Consider the following 26,513-nt stretch of genomic DNA (forward strand, 5'->3'; position numbering starts at 1 on the left):
GACTATATTTATAACTTTTTTTTTTTTTTGAGACAGAGTTTTCCTTTGTCTTCCAGGCTGGAGTGCAGTGATGCAATCTCAGCTTACTGCAACCTCCACCTTCTGGGTTCAAGCAATTCTCCTGCCTCAGCCTCCTGAGTAGCTGGGATTACAGGCACCTGCCACCACACCCAACTAATTTTTGTATTTTTAGTAGAGATGGGGTTTCACCATGTTGGCCAGATTGGTTTTGAACTCCTGATCTCAAATGATCCGCCCACCTCAGCCTCCTAAAGTGCTGGGATTACAGGGGTGAGCCACTGCACCCAGCTAAATTTGTAACTTTTAAAAATGCAGGAAAACTTGGTAAGATTTAAAATTTTCTCAAAGAACAGATTTAAAAAAATTTGAAAAGCCAAAAATCCTCTGATTTCAGTATCAAAGGTATACCAGAACCCCCAACATTTCCAGAAGAAACTAAATACCCTGACCTATCTGCCTTAATGTTATTATTTATTTTATTTTTTGCCTTAATATTAAAATAGTTATCATATTTGCTAATAAGGTTTCATCAAAATTTTACATTCATGAATTTTATTTTCTGGAAAATGGAACCAACATCTCCCAAATCCCACATACTCTCAAAGATTTTCAGTACCCAACTTAGTGGCCACAACTCCAGGTAACAATTGAAAGGTGAAGCTCAGAGAAGAGAAAAGGCTGCCTCTGGCCATTCCATTAGCACATGAGAGATCTGGAGCTCTAGGTCTGAAACTCGCTTTTTTTCCGTTAAATTTCCCATGCTCACATTTACCTATTATCTCAAAATTCACAGCTCGGAAGCATTCAGACAGATAGGGCATACAACTGATTTTTTCAGAAGGGGGTTATGTCTCCAGGGGCTGGTAGGGTTGGAGGGGCAACTTCCTTGTCTAACTTGACAAGGAGGAGGAAGGTATACTTCGAAGAAGCACATTCATTATTAGAATTGCATATTTGGAAAATGAAAACAATGATTGTCTTTGTTATAGAAAGTGAAGGAAAGATTGAGATGTCAGTTCAGATGGACCTTGGAAGCAGGGAGTGTAAGAATGAAGCAGGTTGAGTGCAGTGACCCACGCTTGTAATCCCAGCACTTTGGGAGGCCGAGGCAGGAGGATTGCTTAACCCTAGGAATTCGAAACTAGCCTTGGCAACATACGAAACTCTGTCTCTACCAAAAACAAAACAAAACAAAAATTAGCCAGGTATGGCGGTGTGGGCCTGTAGTCCCAGCTACTTGGGAGGCTGAGGTGGGAGAATCAATTGAACCTGGATGGTGGAGGCTGCAGTGAGCCACGATCTCACCACTGCACTCTAGCCTCAGCAACAGAGCAAAACACTGTCTCAGAAAAAAAAAAAAAAAAAAAAAAGGGAGCTGGGCATGGTGACTCACACCTGTAATCCCAGCACTTTGGGAGGCTGAGGCAGGAGAGTCACTTGAGGTCAGGAGTTTGAGATGAGCCTGGCCAACATGGTGACTCCCTGTCTCTACTAAAAATACAAAAAATTAGCCGGATGTGGTGGTGGGTGCCTGTAGTCCCAGCTACTCAGGAGGCTGAGGCAGGAGAATCACCTGAACCTGTGAGGCGGAGGTTGCAATGAGTCGAGATCACACCACTGCATCATTCCCACCTGGGTGACAGAGTGAGACTCCGTCTCAAAAAAAAAAAAAAAAAAAAAAAAAGAAGAATTTAGAAATAACGAGAAGTAATGATGTAGGCATCATATTATGAGCATCTTAAGTGAAAATATTAACTGTAGGGAGGTGAAAAATGTACTATGATTCTTAACTTGGGGTGCTGGAAATGTGTGGAGATAGTTTTGGTTATCGCATTGACTAGGGACTTCTACAGGCAGTGAGCGGGCAGGGGTTCTGGGATGCTGAACGGTTCACCATGCAGTGGAGAATTGTCCACCCGGTGGCCAATGGTGCCCCGGGCCTCCACTGAGAAATGCCGTCACTCTAAAGCGGGGGCTTTCTAAGCGAGGTCCTTAGACCAGAAGCATCAACATCACCTGCAAACTTGCTAGAAATGCACATTATTATGCTCCACCCCAGACCTACTAGATCAAAAATTCTGAGAGCGGGGCCCAGCCATGCAAGTTTGTTTGTTTTTGTTTGTTTGTTTTCTTGAGACGGAGTCTTGTTCTTGTTGCCCAGGCTGGAGTGCAGTGGCACGACCTCAGCTCATTGCAACCTCTGCTTTCTGGGTTCAAGCAATCCTCCTGCCTCAGCCTCCCAAGTAGCTGGGATTACAGGTGCCCACTACCATGCCCAGCTAATTTTTTGTATTTTTAGTAGAGACAGGGTTTCACCATGTTGGTCAGGCTGGTCTCAAACTCCTGACCTCAGGTGATCCACCCGCCTGGGCCTCCCAAAGTGCTGGGATTGCAGGCGTGAGCCACCGTGCCCGGCCAGCCATGTGAGTTTTAACAAAGCTCATAGGTGATTGTGATACACTCAAATTTGAGAACCACTAGTCTAAGGTGTACTTAATGTTGAACAAAATAGCATGACTGTCAGCAATATGGCAGGCCCAAAGACTAGTGTTTGGGGTTCAGGGAGCTGAGCATCAGGAGGCCTGAATTCTTGTCCTAGTTTGCCTCTGAGAAGGTACATGACCTTATCCTAGTCATCGGACATCCTTTTCTTCCACCCTCTACCCCATCTGCCCTATAACCTAGGTAAGTTTCCCAAGCTTCAGTTATTCAGAGACAACCTTTACAACCCTTACAAGTTATACTCTTTCCGCCTTCCTCTTAACTTCTACTGGCTTCATTCCTTTTCTTTAAATGGACCCATTGTTTTTACTTACATTAATTTAAAGGAAACCGTGAAAAATGGTAAATGGAAAACTACTGTCATTTACCACAAATAGAAGGAAACCAATAAAAATAAGCACAATGATAACATCTTTGACTTTTTTTTTTTAAAAAAAGGAAGAACATCAAGTGTAAAAGAGGTGTTGAAGATATACAAGCCCCAAATCAAGATTTCCTGTTGTAATCAGAAACATTAAATCAGAATGTCAAAGAGGAACTGAGTCAGTCCTATTTAGCCCCATCAGTACCACCCACAACAACCTTGCAGAGTGCCTGGAGTCATTTCAGTAATGGTTAATGCTTCACTTTCATTCCCTGGGGTTCGTTCATTAGACTCAGTGATCTCCAGGACTCTCTTGCTAAAATAAAGGACAAAGAATCACAGAAACGAACTCTCACCCATGTGGGTCATGGCTGTAATGTTGACCTATCCGTAGCGTGATGAGACGAATGTAGCAATAGAGCGTAGGAATCAGAGGCTGTAGAGAGTGAGTGCTATGGCTCACCATGGTTCCTAAGTCTTTGTTTTCATCTAACCTTTGTTCTAAGATAGGTTTCTCTTTCTCTTCTAAGTTAGGCAATGTCTGAAAAATAAAATCCCTTCAAATTACCAAATCGAGTGGTGTTTTACACTACGGTGGAACTGTTTAAGTTCACTTTAGACTTGAGCATTCTTTCTCATATTTTCTGTTGATGGTTCTGCCTACTGATTCCTTTTCTCAACCAAAGGAGACTTTGGCCGCCCAAAGGCTGAATTTTGCCAATCAACATGGCCTGATATAATGACCCACATGGCTTTGTTTAAAGTTATATATATGTGTATGTAAATTTTAAACATCCAAATTTCTAGAACATGTTAAAGCTCCTACACCACCAGGCATTTCGGCAGAACACAAAGGTTGGGGCTGAAAGCACCAAATTATCTCCTTGACACAGCCCCCAAGTGACTTCTGGGCCTCTTAAGGCTCACAATCCCTGAACTGAAGCATCTCGCTCTATAATGTCTGAACTCATCCAGAAAAGTATTTCTTTCTGTCTTTTCTTTTTTTTTTTTGTTTTTGAGACAGAGTCTTGCTCTGTGGTCCAGGCTGGAGTGCAGTGGTGCAATCTCAGCTCACTGCAACCTCTGCCTCCTGGGTTCAAGTGATTCTCCTGCCTCAGCCTCCTGAGTAGCTGGAATTACAGGCGCACACCACCACGCCCGGCTAATTTTTGTATTTTTAGTAGAGATGGGGTTTCACCATGTTGGCCAGGCTGGTCTCAAACTCCTGCCTCAAGGGATCCTCCTGCGTTGGCCTCCCAAAGCGTTGGAATTACAGGCATGAGCCACCACGCCCAGCCTCAGAAAAGTATTTCTAAGAGTAGCTAAAGTCTGGAGGCTGATCAGACCATGAGCAATTTGAAAGAATGTTTCTACTTCCTCTTTCGTTGCTAAGAAACACACTGAGAATGACTAAATTTATAACTTTCAAAAATGCAAGGAGACTTGGTGGTGAGGTTTTAAAAATCTACTCAGAAAATAGATTTTTAAAAAATTTAAAAATCCCTTTTAATTCTAATATCATGGTAAACTTGAGCGCCAAAAGTTTTCGGAAGAAATCCAAATCAACTGACCTATCTGCCTCTGCTGACCTATCTTTATCTGACTTGTTAATAAGATTTCATCAAGAATTTTACTTTCATAAATTTTATTTTCTAGAAAATGGAACCAGTGTCTCCCCAAAGCCTATACACTATCAAAAGAGTCTCAGCATCTTAGTAGCCACTACTCCAGGTAAAATTGAAGCCCCTTTTTCGATCACTTGGAACTCTGAACTCACCTGTCCACAGATATTTGCTCTATTTTTCTTTAATAGTTCAGAATAGCATTCATCTTCCCTTTGCTTAGTGGAAGGGGTACTCTTTTGGTGCGATTCAGTTTCTCTTTGGGGAGGCTGGATGCATTTTTCACACTTAAATTCTGCATTTGGGGTCAACTGCACAGTCTCTTCCTTTTCACAGTTCCGCTTAAAAAGGAGCCTTCCATTGGCAATGACAATAGAGGCAAACCTCTTGATGTCTTCTGGAAGCATCCGTGCCACCATGACAAACCTCTCAAGGTCATCTGGGCTGTTCTGGACATTGTCAGTCACAAGAACTTCCAGAGGCCAATTGCGATTATCCAAGCTTTCCTTTGTTTCAAGCAGGATGCGGTAGGAGTTGGAGATTGTCTGCATCTGGTCCCGAATTCTGTTCTGAAGGTTACTGTCAGTGAGGTTACAGGCAGTCCCATGGACTCCTCGGGCAAAATCCAGAAATTCTCTTACAGATTCTTCTATGTGCTCAGTGGACCTGTGGATTGCATCAATGTTGGCCTCCAGGTAGTCTCGGAATCTCCACTTCCTACTGACAAAGAGCATCAGGCCAGCGACAGAGCTGACCACCTTGTGCTGCAGAGCCCTCACTGTCTCCTTGGCCACATCCAGGTCCAAGGAGAGCTCCTTTGCTGACTCCTCCGAGGAAGAGCTGGAGGAGTCGTCGGTGGATGTGGTGGAGCACGAAGAAACGACGCTAGCTCCGCTGTCAGAACTGGAACCTGATAATCTGTCCAGTTCACGAGATAGGGAAGTTGTCCGTCTGGAGAACCATGAGGAATTATGGCCCGTGGAATTCTCTGACATCTCCTTGGCTTTCGCCAGCTCCTTCCCAGCCTGAGAAACACTCAACATTGCTTTAGGGATGTCGTAAATTTTGGGCTTGGTGTTCTGCTGTTCCACTCGGGGAATCAGAAAGCTTGAAGGAACCTTGTAGCTGACATCTTTATCTAAAGGAAATGTGTCTCTGGGTACAAGAAAGCCATAAGAAGGAATTTCTGGAAGACTGAGTTTTTTCTGCTTGGGCACATTGTTATTCAGTTGTGAAGTGGGGGACCTGGATCTGCCACTTGGAGGATTGTGGAAAGTGGAGCTGGAACTGGGGAGAGCGTGGGGCCTTGATTCTTCTGCAAAGCTGGTGAGAGGCGTGTTTCTGATGCTGGCCTTTCCTGGAGACACTGGAGTGTCATAAATCCATTCCGATTTCTGAGGATTTGGTAATGTGCTGTAGCCGCCTCTTCTTAAGGTAGTCACTGATATCAGGGGAACACCCTGCCCCTGTGGGAGAACCACACAGAGTTGCCGGGTTAGTAGCTTTCAAAAGAGGGTGCGAGTGCCTTATTTAAATCTCATCATCACTCCCCCGCTCCTTCAGTGGCTCTCCAATTTCTGTTACCACTCAAGGTCCTTCACAATTCTTTTGAGGCTCATTTCTTTCCACTTCCACCACGCTGACCCCACCTTGTCTGCCACCATCTGCTTACAGGTCCAGCCACCCAAGCTGTTTACTTTCCCCTGAACTTAGAACGCTGACTCATGCCACTATATTTCATTTTACCCAAACTGCTTTCTCTGCTCTAAATGCCCTTGCAACCCTTTCTTTTCCATCCACCAAACTCCTGTGCATCCCCCTGACATGGCGAAATGCCAGCTTTCTTGTAAGATGTTCCCTAATGACCTTGGGTGTAAGTGTGTCTGTGGGACACATGTGGTAGAATCCAATTATAAACATAGATTACACAGATTTCAAATAAAGTCCTTTGCCCAATACAGATAAAAGTGTACTGTATCACAGCACGCCCCTGAGGTCTGTCATAATAAGAAGCCATTACATAATCTCGCACTGTGCCAGGCACTGTCCCAGGTCCTTTGCAGGATTATCTCACTTAATACTCCCAGCCCATAAAAACAGAAGTTAAATGACTTATCCCAACCACATAATTAGTCCTATTCCTGAACACAAGCGCAATGAGAGGTTTTACCTCAAATGCAAAAAGGTCTCTGTTATGAGGAATTTGCATTCTAATTTTTGACCAAGCTAATAACATTTCTTTCTTTTTTTTTTTTTAATTTTTGTATTTTATTAGAGACAAGGTTACACCACGTTGGGCAGGCTGGTCTTGAACTCCTGACCTCAAGTGATCTGCCCACTTCAGCCTCCCAAAGTGCTGGGATTACAGGCGCCCGCTACCACGCCTGGCCAATATTTGTATTTTTAGTAGAGACGGGGTTTTGCCATGTTGGCCAGGCTGGTCTTGAACTCCCAACCTCAGGTGATGCACTCGCCTTGGCCTCTCAAAGCGCTGGGATTAGAGGCTTCAGCCACCGCGCCTGGCCCCAAGCTAATAACATTTCTGAGAGGATTTTTATGTGTTCGTAACACCGCACCTTAGCACCTCTTTATACTTACACTTGCTTGGCTGGCTGGGGGATGGAGTCCTGCCTTCCTGGGGCTGGCTGGTATGTCGTATAACTGCTGCTTCTCTGGCTCCTGGGGAAAGACCACAAAGGCAGACAACTTGGATGTTTCTTTCCTAATGACTACACATCACAAACGCTCCCTATTCCAATGTTTTTTTTCCAAAGGAAGACACAAATTCCTGAAGACTTTTTGGTGCTTTTGGTCATGACGGTCTAATGGTGGAAATCTAGGTGACGCGTCCCCCGCCTTCCTTGTCTGAGGCAGCGCAGGGGACATTACAGTCCTAAGTTTTTCCCATAACAGGGTATACATTCAACAATGGACTTTGTGCTTTAAAAAGAGACTTCTCGGCTGGGTGCGGTGGCTCATGCCTCTAATCCCAACACTTTGGGAGGCTGAGGCAGGCGGATCACCTGAGGTCAGGAGTTCGAGACCAGCCTGGCCAACATGGAGAACTCTATTAAAAATACAAAATTAGCCTGGCATGGTGGCGCATGCCTGTAATCCAAGCTACTCGGGAGGCTGAGGCAGGAGAATCACTTGAACCTGGGAGGTGGAGCTCGTGGTGAGCCAAGATCGTGCCATTGCACTCCAGCCTGAGCAACAGGAGCGAAACTCCATCTCAAAAACAAAAAAAAGAGAGACTTTGCAACCAAAGGTTGGGGGGAAAACAACAGAGCCTTAACTGCAGTTGCCTAAATTAAAAATGGTAATTTATCTTGAGTTTGTCTTAAAATTAAGCCAGAGGATAAATGAGATTGAGACTTAATATGTCTTCTTTCTTTTTCTCAGTAGAAATTTTCCTGTTTTATCATTCATATTTATTCTGCAAATATTTAACGAGTGCACACTAATGACCAGACACGAAGCTGGATGACACGTGCACATCACAACAGCAATAAAAACAGGGTGTGAGAGACTCATTTGATAAATGTGCATCTTAGCAACGACCTAAGTGCCAGGCCCTGTGCTTCCTAAAAATCTTTTTTATTTTTTATTTTTATTTATTTATTTTTATCTGTGTAATTAGTTTATTAATTTTTTATTATTATACTTTAAGTTCTAAGGTACATGTGCACAATGTGCAGGTTTGTTACGTATGTATACATCTGCCATGTTGGTGTGCTACACCCATTAACTCGTCATTTACATTAGGTATATCTCCTAATGCTATCCCTCCCCTGCTCCCCCTACCCCATGATAGGCCCCAGTGGGTGATGTTCTCCACCATGTGTCCAAGTGTTCTCATTGTTCAATTCCTGTCTATGAGTGAGAACATGCGTTATTTGGTTTTCTGTCCTTGCGATAGTTTGTGCAGAATGACGGTTTCCAGCTTCATCCATGTCCCTACAAAGGACATGAACTCATCGTTTTTTATGGCTGCATAGTATTCCATGGTGTATATGTGCCACATTTTCTTAATCCAGTCTATCGTTGATGGACATTTGGGTTGGTTCCAAGTCTTTGCTATTGTGAATAGTGCCGCAATAAACATATGTGTGCATGTGTCTTTATAGCAGCATGATTTATAGTCCTTTGGGTATATACCCAGTAACGGGATGGCTGGGTCAAATGGTATTTCTAGTTCTAGATCCTTGAGGAATCACCACACTGTCTTCAACAATGGTTGAACTAGTTTACAGTCCCACCAGCAGTGTAAAAGTGTTCCTATTTCTCCACATCCTCTAAGCACCTGTTATTTCCTGACTTGTTAATGATCGCCATTCTAACTGGGGTGAGATGGTATCTCATGGTGGTTTTGATTTGCATTTCTCTGATGGCCAGTGATGATGTGTGCTTCCTAAAAATCTGATTGTCACTCCCCTCCTCAAACTCCTTCAGTGGCTTGAGATATATATATATATATATATATGATATGACATATTATATATGTAATATGTACAGTAATTAAAAAACATACATATTAGGATACAAAAAACAGGTTACAAATTGCAAAGCAAGGCAAGAGAGCACCAAAATAGGTTTTGCAAAGAAAGAAGAAATAGTTGGACATTGGAAGGGGTTTCTTTAGAGGGAGTTGGGCTGTGAGTCTCCTGAGGGCTCTTCTCAGCTGGGAAATGGGGTGCAGTGTAGTGGGGGTTGCCTTTCGCTCCCCAAAAGCAAACCATTAAGTGCTCCCATGGGACCATTCAATGACTTGAGTTGTATCCCCTGAGCTTGGGGTCACAGTGGATGGGGGCTGACCCTGGCTTGGGAAAGGTGAAAAGAGAGAAGGTGGCAGCCGTGCTGTGGATGGCCTGTTCTCAGGGTCAGGACCAGGGGGAGGAGAGCAAAGCAGTTGCCTTGGGCACAATATTAAGAGGGCACCAAAAAACTCAGTCATCAAGGTAAATACTATTTAAAATGCAATATTTTAAAAAATCATAATGCAAAAAAAATCATGGTGAACAAAATGTCACACTTTTACATAAAGACAGGGTCTAGTGGGGCTGGGATTAGGGCGAAGTGAGTGAAGTGAGTCATACAAGTGTGTCTTCATTGATAACCTTTTTTTTTCTTTTTTGAGACGGAGTCTTGCTCTGTTGCCCAGGCTGGAGTGCAGTGGCGCGATCTCGGCTCACTGCAAGCTCTGCCTCCCGGGTTCACGCCATTCTCCTGCCTCAGCCTCCCAAGTAGCTGGACTACAGGCGCCCACCACCATGCTCGGCTAATTTTTTGTATTTTTAGTAGAGATGGGGTTTCACCATGTTAGCCAGGATGGTCTCCGTCTCCTGACCTCGTGATCCACCTGCCATGGCCTCCCAAAGTGCTGGGATTACAGGCGTGAGCCACCACGCCCGGCCCATTGATAACTTTTGCACCCAAGGCAAGCGCCTGTGCTCCTGGAGTCTGTCATGGCAAAGGGAGCTTGTGTGTTTGTCATGGACCAGGCATGGCTCACACAAGAGCTGGAGCAAGAGCCAGGGAGGAATGGCTCAGGAAATCTCAGGAGGATGTGGCTGGAAATGACCTGCCTGCCCCAGAGCTAAGGGAGGAGCCAGCAGCCAGAGGAGATGCATTTGTCCACCTGGATGGACTTGCAGGTAAGAGAGGCTCAGCAAGGAGGTGAGGGGTAGGAGGTGGGGGGCACTTACAGGAACGCCCCAGAAGAGAAAGAATCAGCTTGCCACACTGGCCACTGCTATTAGCACCCCTGCCAACAGAACCAGGTGAGCAGGACTTTTCTCCCTGCCTGCCTCTTGGAGCCCTGCAGGAGTCTGAGACCACACAGTGAGTAAGAAAGGGTAGAAACCTGAGATGGGTGAACCAGCAGAGAACTTAGCCAGTCCCTGGAGACCAGCCCAGCAGGCAGGCCCAAGCCAGGCAGCAGGAGCTTTAGCTTTAAATAAACTAGAAAGTTTGATTATTGCCTGGACAATTAAATTCCTCAACTGAGCCTAGTGAGGCTAAAGTGACTTCTTTTTTTTTAATTTTTGATTTTTATTTTATTTTTTCAGACAGAGTCTTGCTCTGTCACCCAGGCTGGAGTACAGTGGTGTGATCTCAGCTCATTGCAACCTCCACCTTCCAGGTTCAAGTGATTCTCCTGCCTCAGCCTCCCTACTAGCTGGGACTACAGGCGTGAACCACCATGCCCAGCTAATTTTTGTATTTTTAGGAGAGACGGGGTTTCACCATGTTGGCCAGGCTTGTCTCGAACCCCTAGCGTCAAGTGATCCTCCTGCCTTGGCCTCCCAAAGTGCTGGGATTATAGGTGGGAGCTTCCGCCCCTGGCCAAAAGTGACTTATTACCTATGAGTGACCAGGAAGTCACAGAGCCTGCTTGAAATTTTATTTAGACTGGAACTGTGGTTCTCAATCCTGGCTGCTCAGTACAATCACCTGAGAGCTTTTAAAAATCCTGATGTTTGGGCCCCATCTAGACCTGATTCAACAGTCTCTGGGGTTGGCGCACAGGCACCAGATGGCTAAAGCTCTCAGATGCTTTTGCATACAACGAAGGTTGGGAGCTACTGATCCCAGCGGTAGGTGGGTGGGGAGAACGCCACCACAGAGCATTTGGGTGGGCTAAGAAAGGAGCGAAGCTATTTTTTGATCACATGAAGCATGTCTTACAAATGTGATGTTCCACTTATATACAAACAAGTTAAAAAAAAAAACAACTAAAATTTCTTCCCCCAGAGATAATCAATGTTAAGATAATCAATGATAATCCATGTTAAGACTGTGGTGCATATCCTTCAAACTATCATTTAAAAAAAATGTGTGTGTGTGTGTGTGTGTGTGTGTGTGTACACACATACATACATTAAATATCTATTATAAATAATGGCTGGGCATGGTGGCTTATGCCCATAATCCCAGCACTTTGGGAGGCTGAGATAGGAGGATTGCTTGAGGCCAGGAGTTCGAGACCAGCCTGGTCAACAGAGCAAGACCCCATCTCAAAAATAAAAAGAAAAAATCTATTATAAATGAAAAGTAAAAATTTCAAAATATTCAGAACTCAAGTAGTCATAATGTTTTCTGGAGCAGGACTGGACTCCATGGGTAAAAAGGAGGTTATGAAGTTGGCCTCTGAGTGGTGATGTGTATTCTGGAGGCTGAGCCCCTGGCCTCCATGGTAATGCTGAAATGCAATGTGGGCGTGATGCCAGGAACCCCAGACTCTGGGCGCAGAAGTCTGGATGATGCGGGGCACCTGAACAAGGCTCACCTTCAGGACCACGGGGCCCCGGTGCTGGGTAGGCACGTCATACACCTGGGAAGGCAGAGTCGGCGGTGAGGCCCGGGCAGGTCTGGGAAGCGTGAGGATGGCCTTGGAGAGAAAGGAGGAGAGCAGAGGAAAAGGAAATGTCACTCTGATGATCACAATCAGGTTCAAAGTTATCTCTCCAAAAGCAGAGACAGCTGGGTGGACACTGCTGAGGGGGTTGCCTGGCACCCCCGATGGCAGGCTCTTCACTCTCAAGACAGCAGGGTACGGGTGGGAGGCTCCCTGGTGGAGGCAGCCTTCCTCACAGGTGGTCCATGATGTCTGGTATCTGCCTCACCTGGGAAGTTCGCCTGAAGCAGGTTAACATGCAGATTCTTGGGCCCACGCGGGTTGGACGGAGTCTCTGGGTGTTGAGCAGGGGCTGGAACCTGCAGTGTTAACAAGCTTGCCAGGGGATTCTGATGTTCTCTAGCGACCAGGAGGCTGTGACTCTGATACTGGGCTATTCATCTACATTCATCTAGCTAGGCTGAGACTGGAGACATGCACGCAATAGGCAGAGGGGACTTTAAGAATGTAAGGTGGAGGAACCAACAAGGTCTGGGAGGAAACTGAGGCCTGAGAGCTGTCTAAGGACTCGTCACCTGGGCTGAGGCAGGGAAGCAGGAGGTGACCAGATGAGCTGCAGCTGGCAGCTTTTGCTGGCAGCAGTGGGAGGCAGAAGAGAATCTGGCAATGTGAAAGTGATGTAGAGGAGTGAGGGAGGGTAGGAGGGAGAGATGGAGTGGGAAAGGTTAACAGAGAGCAGGTCAGTGAAGGAGTTTGAATTTTATCCTACAAAGGATGGGACTGACCATCCAATTTATATATATATACTTTTTTTTTTTTTGAGATGGAGTTTCACTCCTGTTGCCCAGGCTGGAGTGCAATGGCGCAATCTCGGCTCACTGCAACCTCTGCCTCCTGGGTTCAAGTGATTCTCCTGCCTCAGCCTCCTGAGTAGCTGGGACTACAGGCACATGCCACCACGCCAGGCTAATTTTGTGTTTTCAGTAGAGACACGGTTTTGCCATATTGGTCAGGCTGGTCTCGAACTCCCGACCTTAGGTGATCCACCCGCCTTGGCCTCCCAAAGTGCTGGGATTACAGGCGTGAGCCACCGCACCCGGCCCCAATTTACATTTTATTGAGAGCACTTGGCCAGTTATTGCTCAAGCCACTTTGGGAAACCTGGTCTCAGCCATGGAACCTGTGTCTGTGAATGGGAACTTCAGATTCAAGTTAATCCTCCAGAGCTCAATGATGTCGGCTCAATGGTGGATACCACACTGGGTGCCACAGAGCAGCTTCCGAACCCAGCCAGGGATCCGAGTCCCCTGGGGAACTTTAAAATAATACAGCTGCCAAGGCTCCCACCCAGACCTCCTGAACTAGAACGTCTCTAGGAGGGGCCTAGGAATGCGTGAATTTTTCTAGAGTAGAAGATGCTGTCTACCACGGGCTTAAAGTCTAAGAGGGAAATGAGGTCTGAGCATAGGCTGGGCACAGGCTGGGAAGTGAGACAGGGCCTGGAGGAGAGGACAGGGTGAAGCTCCGGAGTCCAGGACAGGGAGAATGTACTTCCCACCGGGGGCCCAAGGAGCTGTTGCTAAGTAGGGGGCTTTCCAAGTTGGCTCAGGGGGTGGTTAGGGTTTCAATGTGCAGAGCTGAGGGAGCGGAATGCAGGCGGAGGAGCAGTTTCTGAGGACTGGGTCAGGGTCCCTCTATTCATCATGGTGTCCCCAGGATGCAGCACTGGGAATGTACGTGCTAGATTTATCTGTTTTTGGTGAGTGGATGTGTACAGCTTGGACGGTAAACATTAGCACACTGTAAAAATCCACCCTGCCATTCATCTGGCTAGACTCCTGGACGCAGATAAAGCAGCTGCAATGCAAACAGGATGTACATTTCTTCCAGGGACACGCTGCAGCTGTCGCATGTCAAAACAGCCCCCTTTGTTGAGTGATGACTGCTTTCTTACTCCCTGAGGAACTTGGTTCCCTAAAATCCTAGGCTCTCGAAGCACAGCTCTCCAAAGTGCTCTCAGTAAGAATGAAACATCCCACTCTCGCCTGGGGAATCTCAATCATTGACCAAGAAGCAGCCTTGATTCCCAGGCCCTCATGTAGCACTTCAGACAAGGGGTTTCCCGGTCCAGGACTCCCCCTTTATCTCCGCTTCGTGGTTCCCAAGGGGAGAGTGGCCCTCGTCTAGGCTGTACCCTGCCCTGTTGTGCACAGCCTATCAAGACACAGCTTTGCTTAGATTTCCCCATCCCATCATGACGCTACCTTTTCCTGTTTGTGAGGTGCCTCGTGGTTCCTCTGCTCTCTGATCTTCCTCTTTACACTCAGTAAACCTGACTTTGCTCCTGGTGGTCTCAGGCTGATTGATCTAGGTGGACAAGCCCATCAGTGGTTTCCCATTGCATTTTGAATGAAATCCAAGCTTCTTTCTTTTTTAGAGATGGAGTCTCGTTCTGTCACACAGGCTAGAGTGCAGTGGTGCCATTTCAGCTCACTGCAACCTCCGCCTCCCAGGTTCAAGTGATTCTCCTGCCTCAGCCTCCCAAGTAGCTGGGATTACAGGTGCCTGCCACCACGCCCTGCTACTTTTTTGTATTTTTAGTACCATGTTGGCCATGGTTTTGAACTCCTGACCTCAAGTGATCCACCTGCCTCGGCCTCCCAAAGTGGAAGGATTACAGGCGTGAGCCACCGCGCCAGGCCAGAAATCCAAGCTGCTTACCTGGTCTGACAAGCTATGCACCCGCCACACCCAGGGATGTTGAGTGAGTGTCCCGGACCACTGGCTGTCACCTCCATGTCTCCTCCCTCCCAGCTCTCACTTATTTGAACACACCAAGCTTTCTCCCCTGGCAGACCCTTTCCAAATGCTGTCCCAAGGCCCATTCCTCCCCATGACTTCAGGCCCATTTTATTCTGATGGCTGACTGTGGGGATCCCCTTTGCCTGTAAGGGCACCTCCACAGAGCAAAGGGACTTTCCCACATATGACATTTCAGATGGAAGGAAGCCAGCTCAAAAATGCCCAGTGCTTCTTGGAAAACGTAGGCCCAGTATGGCGATCAATTAAGGAACATGTTTGAGAAACACAGTTTCGAAAGGTTTAGGGAGACAGAAGGAAACTCCAGTTCAGGAACTAGTGGATCCAAGAGCAGTTTCACCAGGAAATCTGGCCCTTTTCTCTTGAAATACAAGAGTCCCTTCTGAATTTAAACTGAAGTCAAGTATGTTCTTGATGTGGTGGGTTTTTTTTTTTTTTTTTAATTAGGCCAGCACACTATATTAAGGAAGTTGGGATAAAAAGTAAAACAAAGCTCAAGATAGTGGTTACCCTAGTGGGGAAGTGACAGAGAGAATGCACTGGAGGCTTCTGGGGTGGTAGTTTTGTTGTTTCGTGGTCTGGATATAAGTTACTGAGCTGTAACTTAGCATCTGTAGGTGAAATTTCAATAAAGTGTTCATCAGAAAGAATAGCGTCAGCCATAGAGTCAGGTGAAAGAAGATCAAGGAATAAGGGCTGTGTTTTGGGGGGTGATGGAAGTCGTGCTTCATCAGCTGTGTGGCTGCACGAGCAGTTTCACCTCCCTGGGAATTAATGTCCTCCCTGTAAAATGCAGAGTTGTTCTAATCTAAAGATATGCAGAGATGGCACCCAGCTATAGAGATGTCTGATTCTGACACATAGACGCCTCTCTTACGACAACTTGAGAAAAATGACGTTTCCACCTTCTTGGATGTTAATTTGGGGCCACTCTTAGTCCACAGACTGTCAACACAGATATAAAAAGGAGTCCGTGAAATGCCTCACAAAGGCTGTGTTCCAAGCCTGTGAAGTTGCTATGGGAAAACAGTTCAAAACCAGTGGTTCAGAGTTGCCCTGTCTACCAACAGCCACTTCCAATTGGAATGTATTTTCTGGGCGGATTTAGCCTCAGGGTTAACGGCTAGATGACACGAGCAGGGAGGAGATGCCTGCCTTTTCTGTGGATCAGAAAATCTGTAACTGATTGTTAACTGGTCTTCAAGTTCTTCTAGCTCCTTCCTTCTCAGAGTAGAGGAAGAAGAGAAGTATTTAGAAAAACCAAAAGGTACAACTGAAGGTGACTTTAGAAAAGACGGGGTCCAACCTTCTCTCAATACAGAGGAGGAAGGAGAAACACAGAGGCTGTTGGGAGGTCCCCAATCACCCAGTGCAACATTGGCTGCCCCAGAAGCCAAATGAGATGGCATTCCTGACTTGTAAGCCACAGACCACATCTCTTGCTAAGAGACTCCAAGCACAGAGAAGGCAAGAAATTAAAAATTATTATTATTTTTTGAGACAGAGTTTTCCCCTTGTCACCCAAGCTGGAGTGCAGTGGCGTGATCTCGGCTCACTGCAACTTCCACTTCCTGGGTTCAAGCGAGTCTCCTGCCTCAGCCTCCTGAGTAGTTGGGACTATAGGTGCACACCACCACACATGGCTAATTTTTGTGTTTTTAGTAGAGACAGGGTTTCACTACGTTGGCCAGGCTGGTCTCAAACTCCTGACCTCAGGCGATCCACCCGCCTTGGCCTCCCAAATTGCTGGGATTACAGGTATAAGCCACCGCACCCAGCCAATAAATTAAAACAATTTTTAAGTAAATAGGCTGGGCACAGTGGCTCACGGCTGTAATCCCAGCACTTTGGGAGGCCGAGGTGGGCAGATCACCTGAGGTCAGGAGTTCGAGACCAGCCTGGCCAACATGGCAAAACCCTGTCACTACTAAAAATACAAAAAAAATTAGCCAGGCGTGGTGGTGGGAGCCTGTGTTCCCAGCTACTTGGGAGGCCAAGGCAGGAGAATCTCTTGAACCCAGGAGGCAGAGGTTGCAGCGAGCCGAGATCATGCCACTGCGCTCCAGCCTGGGTGACAGACGGAGACTCTGTCTCCAAAAAAAAAAAAAAATTTTTTTTAAGTAAATAACTAGGAAGGGAGCAAGCTTGTAGGTAGGGCAGACATGGAGAGAACTTAAGGAAGGAAAACAAGGCAGGAAATTCCCCCGGGGGGTTTTACTATGGCCACCTCAAGAACTCTGCTCAGTGGTTAAAGGGACCCCCCCTGAATTTCCTTGTGGTTTCTGTTGTTTGTCACAGCCTGCACAAGCAAGGGCTCAAATGGTTGATGCACGTAACATCAAGGGCAAATCTCATTGCTAATGCCCTGATCATTTTTCAAAGTTAAGTTTCAATAGTAAACTCATCTTTCCTTTCACACGGATGTCAATCTAGCGGTTGATAGCGGACTCCACGTTTTTGAAACCTTATGTTGTGTTTGGTCAATTTCATTCATGCAACAGCTATTTACTAAGTACCTTGTAGGGGCCTGTCACTGTATTGAGTGGCATGAGCAGGGAGGAGGTGCCAGCCTTTTCTGTGGATCAGAAAACTTAACTGATTGTTAAGTGGTCTTCGAGGGTCCTCTGGTCAACCAACAGAGGACAGCGCGTCTGTTTTCCTTTCAGGGAGAGGAAGGAATTGCTATTGATTTTTTGTTTTGTCTTTTCATGGCTTTGGAAGAAATTCAAATTAACTTCAGCTAATGTCACTTGTTGTTCTTAGAAGAAACCTCAGCAAAGCCCTGCTCCAAGTCAGCTGCTCAGACAGCAGCTGGGCATGCCAGGCCTAGATCGGGGTCAGTTGTTCCAGAAAAGAGAGTTAGTGTCCACCTCATTGACTGCTTCAGAAGGCTCCATCAGCTTCCTCCTGGTGTTTGTAGCAAGTGCCTGTGCTGGCAGCTGTTCTATGTAACAACTGTCTGGTTCTATGTCTTGTAGCCCAGGGAGTTAGAAAATGTAAAGTATTCAAAATCTTCTAAGGAATCACACTTTCCTGTTTGAAGACAACCTTGGGAGCTGGTGTGGAGAAAGCCTGAATGGTGAGTAGCACATTCCTGGGGCCCCCACAGCACATGCCTCAGGGAGAGTGGCCTTTCCCTGCACACAGACCTTGCCAAGACCCTCTGCCAGAGCTGTGGCTGGGTGGTATGTGTCATGGGAGCTGAAAGCAAAGCATCTGATGGCAGGAAATGCCTGCAGTGACTGAGGCCTGTGCACATCTGCTCTACATCTTAACATCTCATGAAGGCCAGGGCATTGGGGGAAATAGCGCATTCTTTTTCTCCTTCCTTACTTTAATTCCTTTCCTCATTAAAAAAAGTTTTCATTCTGCATTTGTTTTATTATTTTTTAAGATAGGGTCCCGGTCAGTCACCCAGGCTGGAGTGCAGGGGCACCATAATAATAGCTGTCTGCAGCTTCAATCTCCTGGGCTCAAAGGGTCCTGCTGCCACAGCCTCCTGAGTAGCTGGGACTATAGGTGCCTGCCACCACACCTGCCTAATTATTTTTTATGATTATTAGTAAAGATGAGGTCTCACTATGTTGCCCAGGCTAGTCTGAAACTCCTGGGCTCAAGCAATCCTCCTGCCTTGGCCTCCCAAACTGCTGGGATTACAGGAACGAGCCACCAAGCCTAGCCCATTCCACATTTAATGAATGCTCTTTTCCCTCTGTTTTTAAAAATTGATACTTTAGGCCAGGCATGGTGGCTCACACCTGTAATTCCAGCACTTTGGGAGGCTGAAGCAGGAGGATTGCTGGAGGCCACGAGTTTGAGGCTGCAGTGAAGAGTGATTGCAACGCTGCATTCCAGCCTGGGAGACAGAGTGAGACCCAGTCTCAAAAAAACAAAATAATTGATATTTTAAAAAATTACAGATGTCATACATGTTCAATATGACATAAAAATCAACTTCCTAATTTGTTTGTCAGATATGTATTGAGCACCTACCCCAGGCCAGGCCTGGTCTCAGGTGCCGAGGACACAGGAGTGAATAAAATACAGGCCCCAGCTTACTGCCCTCTTTCGTTTTCTCTTTAACCAGTTCCCCTTCCTTGGGGTAACTATCCCTGGAGCTTGTTCTTCTCAGTCTCAGTGTAAGAGCACACATGCATACACACACTCATATACAGAACTCCTTTTTAGAGTTTTTTGTTTGTTTGTTTGTTTTTGAGATGGAGTTTCAGGCTGGAGCGCAATGGGACAATCTCAGCTCAGTGCAACCTCCCCCTCCCAGGTACAAGTGATTCTCCTGTCTCAGTCTCCTGAGTAGCTGGAATTACAGGTGCCTGCCACCATGCCCAGCTAATTTTTTGTATTTTAATAGAGACGGAGTTTCACTATGTTGGCCAGGCTGGTCTCGAACTCCTGATCTTGTGATCTGCCCGCCTTGGCCTCCCAAAGTGCTGGGATTACAGGAATGAGCCATTGTGCCCTGCCTCTTTTTTGAGTTTATATCTGTTTGGTTTTTGTTTAAATAGATCTTTCTTCCCTCTTATAAATGCCTCATCTTCTTTTTTTTTTAACAACTGCACAGCAGCTTACTGTGGTGATATGCCAAGTTATGTATAACTAATCCAACTGTTTAGGCCTCTTTGAGTTTTAGGCCTCTTTGAATTTTCTATGCCATAATGGCTACAGCCTCCTCATCCAGACATATATTTGCCTGCTTGTATATTTCCATAGCAGTTCTAGAAATAAAATTTCTGCATTGAAGGGGATATACATTGTTTTTTTTTTTGAGACAGGTTCTCACTGTCATTGAGGCTGGAGCACAGTGGCACAATCATAGCTCACTGCAGCCTCGACCTCCTGGGCTCAACCGATCCCCCTGCATCAGCCTCCCATAAGTAGTTGGGACTACACGTGTGTGCTACTATGCCGGCTAATTTTTAAATTTTGGTAAAGACAGGGTCTTACTATGTTGCCCAGGCTGGTCCCGAACTCTGAGTTCAAATGATCCTCCTGTCTCGCCCTCCCAGAGTACTGGGAATATAGATAGGTGGAAGCCACCGTGCCTGGCCTGGAATATACATTTCAAATGTGATGTGTAACTTCTTGCCTCTGAACCCATGGAAACCCCACCTTGCCATTTGTCACTGGGAGTCCTGCTGATCCTTCATCCTGTGAAAAGGCTGCCATCAACATCCTCAGTGCCTTCCCACACAGCTCAGCGAAGCGTTCCGTTTCCCGCAGAGTGTGCCCAGCCTTGGAGAGCTGGGGAATCACAGCGGCGCCAAGGGTGTCAACGACAAGGGTGTGGAGGCCGCTGAGTTCTCCACCCCAACCTGGCACACAAGCTCCCTGAGCATGATCGCCAGCAATCTGGGCTCCAATTTTGCGTGTTTGATCTGAAGGACACCCATGACTCAAGAAGTAGTTAGGCCCCTGGGTGTTTCCATGCCCCTCAACCCATGTCTAGTAGGTGGAAGTATGCGTACCTGTTTTGGAAAGCTGAGAGTCTTTTCACAGATGATTCTGGCACTGGTGGGAGGGTCAGGGAATTCATAGAGTTGGGCAGTAGGGGGCTGGGGCCTCTCCACCCAACTCCTCATCTGCTCATAAACGGAGCCTGGAGTGGGAGGGCGGGGTACAGTGGGCACCTGATAGGTCTCCTCTGAGCTGGCAGGAGCTTCTTCCAGGCCTCTCAGGAATGGGGGGCATGGCCTGTCTGCAGCGACCTCCGTGAGGATTTGGAGGCGGTTGGCAGGGGCCAGGCCTTGCCTCCCGTGGAGCAAACACTTCCACCAACCCTCGCTTTCTGGCACGTGTTGCTCCAGAATGGTCAGGATGTCCCCTCTGCTGAAAGCCAGCTCGTCGGAGCAGTCAGGGCAGTTGTCATAAAGTGCCCTGGCCAGGAGTGCCTGAGGGTGGAGAGGGGAGAAGAGAATTTGCTCTTAGCACCATGGCCAGTGACCGCTACACCAATCCCACTCTCTTAGAAAGCTTCAAGCAAATTCATAATGCCCTTTCATTTCATTTCTTCCACCCCAGAGGCTCTTGTCCCTGCTCTTTGCCTGATTTGTTCCTTCACATCCTTGGGGTCTAAGTGAAATGTCACATCCTCAGGGCAGACTTACCTGTATCCTGAGACGAGGTTGGATGGTCCTAATATGCTTTCATGGCCCTGTCTGTTTTTGGTTTTGAGACAGGGTCTCACTCTGTTGCCCAGGCTGGAGTGCAGCGGTGCAATCTTGGCTCACTGCAGCCTCGACCTCCCGGGCTCGGGCAGTCCTCCCACCCCAGCCTCCCAAGTAGCTGGGACTACACATGCGTGCCACCACACCGGGCTACATTTTCCATTTTTGTAGAGAAGGGGCTTTGCCATTGCCCAGGCTGGTTTCCAACTCCTGGGTCATGGCCCTGTTTTAATTTGTGGAAATTATGACCCTTGTAGTTATTTAGTTCAGTGCAGCATAGTGCATAGTGGGTAGAAATTCCTACCTGTGTACCTTTGAGCAAATTAGCTACCCTATTAAAGCCTCAGTTTCCTCATCTGTAAAATGGTAGTAATAGTAATACCTACCTTATGGGGTTATTGTGAGAATTAAATGGGTTGAGATATATATATATATATATATATATATATACACACACATACATATACATATATATAATATGTATATACACAAACACTATATATGATGGGTTGATATATATATATATGTACACAACATATATCCTATATATATACATATACACACACACACACACACACATATATATATAGCAATCCATTATATACTGTGTATACATATGGGTATCTCTCTCTCGGTCATGTACAGGTGCCTGGCATTTAGTAAGTGCTTGGTACAGGCAGCTGTGACTGTTATTACTATTAGATTGCTTTTTGTCTGGTTTTTGCTATTTTCCTTCTGAATTGGATTGGCAGTTCTGTGACTGCTGGGCCCACATCTCACTTGGCTATTCTGTCCCCAGTGTCAGGCCCAGACCCAGGTACATAGAATATGTTCAGTAAATGTTCATTAATAAGTGAATGACAAGAGGCTGGACGCAGTGGTTCACGTCTGTAATCCCAGCACTTTGGGAGGCCGAGGAGGGTAGATCAGTTGAGGCCGGGAGTTCAAGACCAGCCTGGCCAACATGGTGAAACCCTGTCTCTAATAAAAATACAAAAATTAGCTGGGCATGGTGGTGCATGCCTGTAGTCCCAGTTACTCGGGAGACTGAGTCAGGAAAGTCGCTTGAACCCTGGAGGCGGAGGTTGCAATGAGCCGAGACCATGCCACTACACTCCAGCCTGGGCAACAGAGGGACACTCTGTCTCAAAAACAAAACAAAACAAAAGAAAAACTAGTGAATGACAAGAGACTCAGGGGGTTAGTAACTTGCCTGTGGTCACAAAGCCAGGATCAAACCCAGTCTCCTAATTCTCCAACCCATGCTCTTTCAGTAAGCCACACAGTTCTAAAAAATGTCACCTTGTTACCACAGCAGTGATGGCTGAGTCCCCTTCTTATTTGAACTTGCCACTGTAATTACATGAAGGCAACTTGTTTCTTTAGGTTTTAAAGTAATCACCTTTCCCCACCTTTTTATATCAATACATGTTCATTACAGAAAAAGAGAGAAATAAAAGAAGGAAATGAAAATTACCCATAATCCCACCACTCAGAGATATCAATTCACACCATTTTTGGTATTTATCCTTCCAGTTGTTTTTTATTTTTCTAAATAAATTTAATTACACCTTTTAAACTCATTAACCTTTGTTCATACGGTTCATAAATAAAGCAAAAGTGACCAACTCTTCCACTATGTTTGTTGAAAATTATTGTGCTTCTTGCCTAATATTTCTATTCTGTTACAAAAATGGAATTGGAAGACCAATGCTGATAAATACCATCTTAACCAGACAAGCAGGTCTCTGTGGATTTGGGGAAACACTACTATAAGTCTATCTAAAAAGCGTAAGAGGAATCAGATCCTTCACCCACCCAGAAAGACATTGAACGGCCCCCACAAAATCTAAAACGGCTGAGATCCTAGGAGATCATGAACAATTTTTGTAAATAAAACTTTTTGTTCTTTCTACAAAAGTAATAAAAGTTCATTAAAGAAAAAGTAAAAATAATAATAAGCAAACAGAAGAAAATTAAAATGCCTGCAGTGCTGCCACCACAGGTAACTGCTGTTAATCCTTTGGTTTTTGTATGTTTCCAGATCTTTTCTTTTGCATAGTTGTTCACATACACACCTAGAGTCATCATTAAAGTTTTAAAACCTAATGGCATAATATGAAACACACAGTTTTATAATCTGCTTTTTTCCCCACTTAAAAATAAATTGTGGGACCAGGCGCAGTGGCTCATGTCTGTAATCCCAGCACTTTGGGAGGCCGAGGGGGGCGGACGACGAGGTCAGGAGTTTGAGACCATCCTGGCCAATATGGTGAAACCCTGTCTCTACTGAAAATTAAAAAAAAAAAAATTAGCTGGGAGTGGTGGCGTGCACCTGTGGTCCCAGCTACTTGGGAGGCTGAGGCAGAAGAATCACTTGAACCTGGGAGGTGGAGGTTGCAGTGAGCTGAAATGGCGCCACTGCACTCCAACCTGGGCGACAAGAGTGAGACTCCATCTCAAATAAATAAATCAATAAATAATAAATTGTGAGCATCTTCCCATGTCAAAAACATTTTTCTTAAATATCCTTTAAAACAGTGACTTGGTTTTCCATTGTACGGATGAAATATAATTTTTCTTCTTGGTTTTGGACATTTTAGCTAATTGCAAGTTTTAGCTATTATAAACAATGCTGAAATGATCATCTTTATAGCTAATATTTGCAACTCCCCTTATTTATTTCCATGGATAAATTCTTCAGCGAGAAGTCGGCGGGTGGAGACCATCAGGGCTCCGGATGCTGTCACGTTGCCCTCCAGCAAAGTTCAATCAATTCACACCTCCGCCCACTGTGAATGAGACTGCACAGTTCCTTGTACCCTAATCTACCCTGTGCATTACCTCTTTGTTGGATGATGTATTTGTTTAGAAATCTTTGTCAAGGAAACTTGAAGTGTTTCCCAGCACATTCTTAGCAACACCCGGACTACTCAAAACTACAGAATCAGCTGCAGCCCTCATGCCGCTGAGGGGATAACTTGCAGGCAACGTGGGGAATGTGTCACCTCCCTGCTGTACCCTACTTTTAACTCATTTTTTAATAGAAAAAAGGTCCCTAAAGGAGTCAGGGGCATGTGTATTGTGAGGGGCATTCCTGCCTGTAGAGATTTCCTCTCTTCTCCATGATGAAGCAGAAATCCTCAAGTGAGGGGGAAGATATGAAGTTATCGCTTGTCTGAGTCCAGTGAGTGTATGAGATGATGTTGAAAAGCAGAGAGCTGAGCTACAGCCGATGGACACTGACTGTGCTTCCTGGTGTCAGGCAACCCATAGGGTGTCTTTCTGGGTCAGCCAATTGTTCCTTCACAGATTCAGCAAACATTTATGGAATGTTTATTACATATGGCACTGTTGCCATCCTCAAGTTTTTCAGGGACACAAATTTTGATCATGCCACTCCCCTCTCTACCACCCTTCAGTGGCTCCCTACTACTCTTTGGACAAAGCCCAAACTGTGCCCAAACCATCAAGGCCCTGTGTGATTTTGCCTCTTCCCACGCTTCCAGCCTCATAGGTATCACTTCCTCACTGGCCTCCAGGGTGCCACCCTTTCTGAGGGCTTGAGTCCCTCAATCGTGCTGTTCTCTCTACCCCAAAGCAGTCAGCAGCTTTCCACCCAGTGAAATCCCACACATCCTTCCAGGCTTATCTTAAATGTCACTTCCTTAGAAATAGGGTCCCCGACACCCTCTCGACTAAACTAGTTCTTCCCTTACTTCTTCTCAACACCTTTGCACATCAGTACGTGTCACATTAGGGTTCAACTCATTCAGGGTCTGTCTCCCCACAAGAGTGTAAGCTCCAGGAGAGCGAGGGCCACACCCTCTTGTTCTGGACTGCATCCCATGATCCAGCACAGAGTAGGGGATCTTTAGCTACTTGTTGAGTTAATGAATGAAAGACAGGTGTGACATAACGCCCCCATTTTCAAGTCTTTAAGAAGTAAGAAATCACAAACACCAATATGAGCACTCCTATTTCTGTCTGGAGTAGGGTAAGAGTGAAGCTTTCTGTGACCCCCCTGCCCACACTTTTGGGTAACCTTCAGTAAGACTGACCACCAGCCATGTCCAGAAGATAAACCTCAAGGCATACTAGTCTGCACACGGAATCATTATCCCTCGAATGTGTTGGGAGTAGGTTTCACAAGAATGTGCGTGCTGAGCTTGGAGAATCCAGCAGTGATGAAGTATTTAAGGGACTAGAGTTTTAGAGTCTTATAAAGAGTATTGATTAAAGGTCAAGACTTAGGCTGGGCGTGATGGCGCATGCCTGGAATCCCAGCATTTTGGGAGGCCAAAGCATGTGGATGACTTGAAGCCAGGAGTTCCAGACCAGCCTGGCCAACATGGTGAAACCCCGTCTCCACCAAAAAATACAAAAATTGTCCAGCGTGGTGGTGCACTCCTATAGTCCCAGCTACTGGGGAGGCTGAGGTGGGTGGATGGCTTGAACCCAGGAGGTGGAGGTTGCCGTGAGCCAAGATTGTGCCACTGCACTACAGCCTGGGTGAGGAAGTGAGACCCTGTCTCACACACACACACACACACACAAAAAGACTTACAAAAGTTACATGCTACTTTGCAGATTTTTTTTCCAGTTAAATAGACAAATAATTGCCGTTCAGTAAAAAACAATAATCTGAAAGGTTTATTATCTGAAACGATAATCCGAAAGGTTTATTATCTTGTAGGTTTATTATCTTGTAGGACTTTAACTTAGCCTTGCAATCACACTCTAATATTCCTTAATTAAATTTCCTATACCTACCTAGTGCCTCAATGATCTCTTTTTAAAAATAAATTCATTCAAGTTGGACAAGTATCCTCAACGATCTTTGACCTCGTTTTAACATTTCATTGATTCCCTATTAATTGATCAAAATTGATTAAAATCTTTGACGAGTTCATTTTATATTTGCATGAGAGTCATAATTTTGCCTTTTTGAAAATTGTACTTTAACCATCCACATTGGGAACAAAAGGGAAAATAAAAGCCTTTGCAGAGGCTATAATGAAATAATTATGGTATATTTCATCGTAATTCCCATGAAATACATTTAAAGCAATCTTTAAAAACCCATCATCTGAAATGTGCTTGCATTTATCTAGAAATTAGATAGTGCCTATCTTTAGGCAGAGCAGTTGTTGCAATATGGCAGCTGCTCTGAAGTGTCCAGATTGAACGCAGCTTAGCTGGTGGATTTGCCTATTATAAAAGTAAGGACTTTTTCCCAGAGAACAATGGGGTTTTTATTATCATCCACCCCACTGGGCACCCACAGCTGTCCAAGATGAACAGCAGCAGTCTTATTCTTGATATATGATTTATTTTGTAATTTTGACCTGCTGTCTTCAGGACAGCAGACCACATCTTCAAAGGATGTAAACTCCCAGCAAAGGAAAACTCTAAATATGTTGCCATAACACAATTCCCCTCAATATGAATGAAACACTGTATGGCGTTCCATTACAATTGACAGGGGTGTCTTTGGACAGCTCATGCAATCAATTAATTATGCCTCAGCATTTCAGTAGCAAAGACCATCAATGTTAATGTTACAAAAAAAAGAATGAAATGCATGTGGAAAGTCTTGGGGTGTTCCTTAACTGGAATGGAGGGAAAACGGAATTATATTGAAT

General features: G+C 45.6%; 1 protein-coding gene across 4 annotated transcripts in view; it reads right to left on the reverse strand.

The window, feature by feature from the left end:
- CASS4 (Cas scaffold protein family member 4) overlaps positions 1-26,513 on the reverse strand; it is a 48,172-nt gene that overhangs the window by 2,330 nt on the left and 19,329 nt on the right. For 2 of the 4 annotated variants that reach the window (XM_003252969.2, XM_003252968.3), the window contains 4 exons: positions 20,170-20,592; positions 11,798-11,899; positions 7,108-7,188; positions 4,665-5,975 (listed from right to left, as the gene is read on the reverse strand). In XM_003252969.2, coding sequence (XP_003253017.2) covers positions 4,665-5,975; positions 7,108-7,188; positions 11,798-11,899; positions 20,170-20,592 — 1,917 coding nt within the window. The remainder of the gene's footprint in view (positions 1-4,664; positions 5,976-7,107; positions 7,189-11,797; positions 11,900-20,169; positions 20,593-26,513) is intronic. The other 2 variants (XM_030825746.1, XM_012511735.2) reach the window with 2 other exon arrangements.

The sequence above is a fragment of the Nomascus leucogenys genome, chromosome 13 (assembly GCF_006542625.1).
Source record: "Nomascus leucogenys isolate Asia chromosome 13, Asia_NLE_v1, whole genome shotgun sequence".
Classification (NCBI taxonomy): domain Eukaryota; kingdom Metazoa; phylum Chordata; class Mammalia; order Primates; family Hylobatidae; genus Nomascus; species Nomascus leucogenys.